A 5,432-nucleotide genomic window follows, 5' to 3' on the forward strand; every position below is an offset into this window, starting at 1 on the left:
AAGCTCATATGGAAGATAGGCATGCGTCGACTGAAGGATCTTCGGTGATGCATTCATCAGGGGGAGTTCATGTGTTGTACTCTTTTTCTTGTCTTGTTTTTCTTTTTACCACATTGGGTTTTGGGTTTGTCAAGAGATGTCTTAATAAGGCAACATCCAAAGCATGAATGAACCTTGACCGGATGTGTCGATCAAGGGGGAGTGTTATAAACCATTTAGTGATCGACCCATTTATCAGTCCGTGTAGCAAGACGGGCCAAGCCCATCCGCAGGATCATACTGGCGCCTATCTACTCTTGTGTTTATCTACATTATAGTTGGTGTTTATCTTACGTTTTGCTAGTCATTATCTAGTTAAGGATAAGTACGATCTCATGTCGATCCAATACTTAGACCGTTATTACCATATGTATATAAAGACCAGTTGGTCGACCTAATAATACACATAAGTTCTCCTCTTCATTCAAAACAGTTCTCTTGTTTTAATCGTTTTTGCTTTCCTTGAATTAAGGTTTCTCGCAAAAAACTCTGAGGTCTCTCTTTTTGCTTTGTCTTTACCCTTTTGGACTCAACATGGCGACTGAAACCCTAGAAGAGACGAAACTCAAAACTCCGGCGAAGGAAGAAGGAGAAGCTTTAGTTTTTGGTTTCCCCTGGATATTATATTATTACTTCGAATAATTGGATACTGATAGTCTGACTCTCTGGTGGGATATATTTTATTTTGTAGCTAACCCAATTAGCCCATTAACTACTGTCTTTGATTTGTTTTTACCTCTGTAGATATCAGTTTGGTTTTCTCTTTAGTAGCTAACTGTACTGTGGATGTTAATTGAGCAGCTCCAAAAATTAGTTATTTTGACAGCGTTCTTGTTTACATTTATTTACCATTGGAAGCATGTCTGATAATGTTTCAGTGGCTCATCAACTATCCAAGAGAAAAGCTGACGACAACCTTATCTTACTACACACCATCCTGTATGGGAAGAAAGCAAAGGTGGTTTAAAAAAAGTTTTGATCACATTTTTTCACATTTGATATGTATATTTCCCTTGCAAGCATTTGTGCACTATACATGTCCAATTAAAGAGTTTTGTTGCAGGCACAGATGATTAAGAAAAACATTAGTCAATTTTCTGGCTTTGTCTGGTCAGAGGAAGAGGTAACACCATTTCAGTTTCTATTTTATTACAGGGATTCATATTTTGCTATGCATCATGTTGACACTTACAAATGTTTTCTAGGAAGAGAAGCAAAGAGGACGAGTAAAGGAGAAGCTTGACAAGTGCATAAAAGAAAAACTAATCTTCTTCTGTGATGTACTTGACATACCTATTAACAGAAGCACAAGTAAGTCATAAGAATATGTCATCCATCTACTTATTGTAACCTTGTTCTAAGAATCCCTCTTGTCCTGATACTCTCAGGAAGAAGTAGCTGTCAAAGTGCTTGAGTTTTTGGAATCTCCCAAGGCAACAAGAGATGTTATACTTGCTGATCAAGAAAAGGTTTTGTTTGATTCAGTACATTTATTTATCGTCAGTATGGGAGTATTAACTTCTTTTTTTTCAAATTATATATTTTAGGAAGCCAGAGAGCGCAAGATCACACAGAAAAAGAAGAAATCTGGAGAATCTTCAGATACAACAGCCCAGGTTTTGTAGTGTCTTATCTCTAAATTATAGTATCTGTGTTCTTAATCTATCGGCTGTTGAACATGTTCTTGACTACACAGAGGAAAAGGCAAACTAAAAAGGGAGATCATCCATCTGACAAAGGAGAAGGCAAGGATCAGGGGGATTCTGATTCTGAAGACAGTAAGGATACTCATGAGGAAGATGTTACATCACCAGAAGAAGAAGATAGTGACCATGAGAAAACTGAAACTGAAGATGAGAGAGAGGAAGCAGAAGATGAGAAGAAGCCATCTGATAAGAAAACATCATCTAAAAAGATTAGCTCAGACACCAAAGACTCTAAAAAATCTGCTGAAAAGTCCTCTAAGCCAACTTCATCCCCAGCCAAGAAGCAAAAAGTTGATCATGATGATGAGTCTTCTAAAGAGAAAAGCAAGAAACAGTTGATTAAGCCACAAACCAAGGGATCTAAAGAGAAAGGTTAATACTAAATTATATTTTTGAATTATTTGTGAAGTTAATCTGTTTTTAACATGCTATAATGGATTGGATGCAGGAAAAGCCAGTAAGAAAGGCAAGGCAGAGCCCACCAGAGAAGAGATGCTTGAAGTGGTGACCAAAATGCTGAAGGAAGTAGACTTCAACACGGTGAGCTTAAGTTCAATATAATGGTCTAAAGACTCTTGAATCAATGTTCTTATACTCAGTTTGTTTTTCTTGATAACAGGCGACATTGTCAGATATTCTACAGAAGCTAAGTACGTTCTTTTGACTTTACAATCTATGTTTAAATGTTGGGGGAGCTCTTTGGTAACATTTGTTGTTTGTAATAAACATTCAGGCGGCCATTTCGGTGTGGATCTCTCGCATAGAAAAAAAGAGGTGAAGGGTGTTATCACGGATGCAATTAGTGAAATGTCAGATGTAGAAGATGAAGAAGAATGTGAGGTAAACGCTGAGGTAGACAGTAACAAAGAGAAGGCAGAAGATCATGAAAAGCTAGAGGATTAAGGTTTTAGTGATATCAAGATCTGATCTGATGTGAAGAAGAATCAAAACTGATCAAACAATGTGTAAGTCATTAATTAGAGAGTGTTGATTCAGTGACAGTGTAATCTTTCTATTATGTAGTTTTAGTGACATGTAGCTCTTTTGTGTTTAGTTTAAGACATCTTCGTAAGTTTCTGTTAATTCTGTTTTCTATTTTGGGTCAAAGAAAATCATGGGCCTTAATTAGGCCCAAACCTTCCTTCTTGAAAACACAAATTATTATGGGAAGTTTATAATCAATTCATGATATAAAACCTATATAACAACTAATGCTATTTGTATATAGAATCCTTTCATAATCAAATAATCTACTTTTGAAAAAGACAAAGATTAAAATTTATCAAAAAATTTAGTGGCAGTTACAAGAAAACAAAGGTTTAGGTTCCAAAGCAAAACAAAAGGAAATTCACCATTGGGGTTTTGTCTTTGTTGGCCTACAAATATGTTTTGAGTTTGATTACAAATTTACAAGTAGGTGGTGCTTTCATTTTTGATTACAACGATACCACTTGCGCACTAATGCAAATATTTAATTACAATAAAAAAAACTTTCACCAAATAATCAATGAATGAAATTAATGTTGGTGGCCGACAAAACATATTTTTCATTAACATGAAAGCTTCAATTTCTTATTAGTGTACTAGGTAGTTGTCCGAGCTGATAATCTTATATAATAAAGTTGGCTTGAGTCACTCCTTAGGCTATCCAGCTCAGCAAAGAGGTATGGGCTTTAGACACCACGTGGCATCTAAAAAACAAAGAAATTGCTCTCTCCTGTTTGTGTTGTTTTTACGTGATGGGCTCTACGATTGTATTTTAATTTCGTTTGTGGTTTGCTACATTTTGTTTGGGCTTTATGCATAATCTTAACCCCATACAAATTAGGTTTTCTATTCTTCTGGCCTTTTACCTTCTTATTAGTTTGGTAGTCGTCAGTTCTCTGGAACTTAATCACCTCTCAGCTCACGGTTACGTTTTACCTTTAAATCAGCTCGTCATGATTGCATCAGAACATCAGTTACTCTTTCTTCTTCGTCTATCTTCTACAATCTCACGTTGATTAAATATACATCGGGTCTTTTCTTCGTTTATGATCTAAGAAGCCTAAGCAGCAAACAACAAATTGAGGATTGAGAAGGCTGATGTGTAGTTGCGTGAGTCAGTATGTCAAAGAGAACGTAGCTTTGGAAATCTGAGCTTAGGTATGGAAGGCAAGCCTGAGGTCATCGGTAAGATCTTCTTTTTCTCTCATAACCAGTTCCTTGGTTGTCTCTGATTTTGAATTCATCAATCCATCCACAGCCCAAAAACAGGTTTGAATTCACAAACAGGTTTGAATTCTTGACATGAGACTTCTCTTAGTTTTACACCAAAGCAAATAAGTATGGAATCTTACAAGATACTTATTTTTGTGGTTCCAGCTGCTTCTCCATCCTGACTCTGATGATTACGCTTAGCTATCCCAGGTAAGAAAAAGAATAAGAAGAAGAAAAAATAAATGTTGGAGATAATATGTTGCAAAAAGAAATTTGGAATCTTAGATGTTTTTTTTCCTTCCTTCTCCATATTCAGACGGGAAAGCTTTTGACCTATATTACTTACTGAAATGAACAAGCGCTTTGTAAGTCTCCATGTTTTCTAAATGATTTATGTTCATTTCCAATACTGATATCCGAATACTCATGATTGTTTGCATAATCTACAAACACTATTGCCTAAGAAATGAAATCTTTGAAACTTGAGAGAAAGAAGCACGTGCAAGGGCAATAAATTCAATGCTATATGTCACTTCCTTGGTTACCAAGCTTGAGGATCTCTCACACTGAAATTCAATTGTTATTATGCATATGTAAGTCACTGCCACTCTGACCACAACACTAATTCCACATCCTCGCTGCAGGTTTAAATGGTGACATGGAAACAATGACCAACTCTAAAAGTCATGTAAACAAGTGGAAATCTGGTGCTGTACCTACTAAAATTGGCAGACGTACAATTCATCCGAGTAAGCAGTTTCTGTTTTGTTTACAAAAACATCAAAAAGATGCATGCTTAATAATGTTGCTTTTTATCTTTCTCAGTTGTTAGTAATGTTTAAATAGTTTGTCACAGCCTTTGAGACACAACACAGAGAAACCCACGACCTCTTCAATATGATGGTCCCTGATGCTGCAGATTACATGGGACGTATGATGGTCCCTGATGCTGCAGATTACATGAGACGTATCAATAGTCTTCTCCTTCTAGAGCTCTTAATCTCTCTGAAGTTGATCTTTTAATTGATCTTTGTGTTGTTTATAGTTTTTTAATAGAGAAAAGAATTATCATGGTAAGATACTACAAGGCTGTGGGAGATTAGCAAGTAAGCCAGAGGAAGAATCAAATTAAGAGAAGAAAAAGAATGCTCTGATTTTTGTATACACCATACAAGATGCTACTACTCTTAGACTTGGTGGTGAAGAGTGAATGGAATGGAATGGAATGGACAAGAAAAAAAAGAACAATGATAACAACAATCGGAATAATTTTTCGAAAAACTACAAGCAATCGCCTAAATGATACTACTATACTCTGCAATGTTTAAAGATCCAACCCATCCATCCATCAGTAACCACAATCACATCACTTGAAAATAATACAAAAAATGACTCGAAAAATATCCCCTCTGAAGTCTTAAAAGCTACAAGATATTCATACTGAAATCATTTCACGAGCATGTTAAACATCAGGGGCCACCATCCAAA

At 36.0% G+C, this 5,432-nt stretch overlaps 1 protein-coding gene and 1 long non-coding RNA gene across 2 annotated transcripts; both read left to right on the plus strand.

Moving 5' to 3' along the window:
* The first annotated feature begins 545 nt into the window (after window positions 1–545).
* LOC106319094 (cylicin-1-like) lies at window positions 546–2,767 on the plus strand. Its single transcript, XM_013757324.1, has 10 exons — window positions 546–707; window positions 918–997; window positions 1,103–1,162; window positions 1,245–1,350; window positions 1,428–1,508; window positions 1,587–1,655; window positions 1,736–2,117; window positions 2,194–2,285; window positions 2,365–2,395; window positions 2,479–2,767. The coding sequence occupies exons 4-10, from the start codon at window positions 1,318–1,320 to the stop codon at window positions 2,646–2,648; spliced, it is 858 nt and encodes a 285-aa protein (XP_013612778.1). The 5' UTR covers window positions 546–707; window positions 918–997; window positions 1,103–1,162; window positions 1,245–1,317; the 3' UTR covers window positions 2,649–2,767.
* Window positions 2,768–3,602: 835 nt separating this feature from the next.
* Window positions 3,603–5,203, plus strand: LOC106325795. The gene is made up of 3 exons (XR_001267054.1): window positions 3,603–4,309; window positions 4,589–4,693; window positions 4,791–5,203. It is a non-coding gene; the product is annotated as an uncharacterized LOC106325795 (long non-coding RNA).
* The last annotated feature ends 229 nt before the right edge of the window (window positions 5,204–5,432 follow it).

This window comes from Brassica oleracea, chromosome C2 (assembly GCF_000695525.1).
Source record: "Brassica oleracea var. oleracea cultivar TO1000 chromosome C2, BOL, whole genome shotgun sequence".
Lineage (NCBI taxonomy): Eukaryota > Viridiplantae > Streptophyta > Magnoliopsida > Brassicales > Brassicaceae > Brassica > Brassica oleracea.

Coding starts and splice junctions, on each gene's coding strand:
- LOC106319094 (XM_013757324.1), top strand. CDS start 1,318: ATGTACTTGACATACCTATTAACAGAAGCACAA. Junction 1,351..1,427: donor ACCTATTAACAGAAGCACAA/GTAAGTCATAAG, acceptor TGATACTCTCAG/GAAGAAGTAGCTGTCAAAGT. Junction 2,286..2,364: donor AGGAAGTAGACTTCAACACG/GTGAGCTTAAGT, acceptor TCTTGATAACAG/GCGACATTGTCAGATATTCT.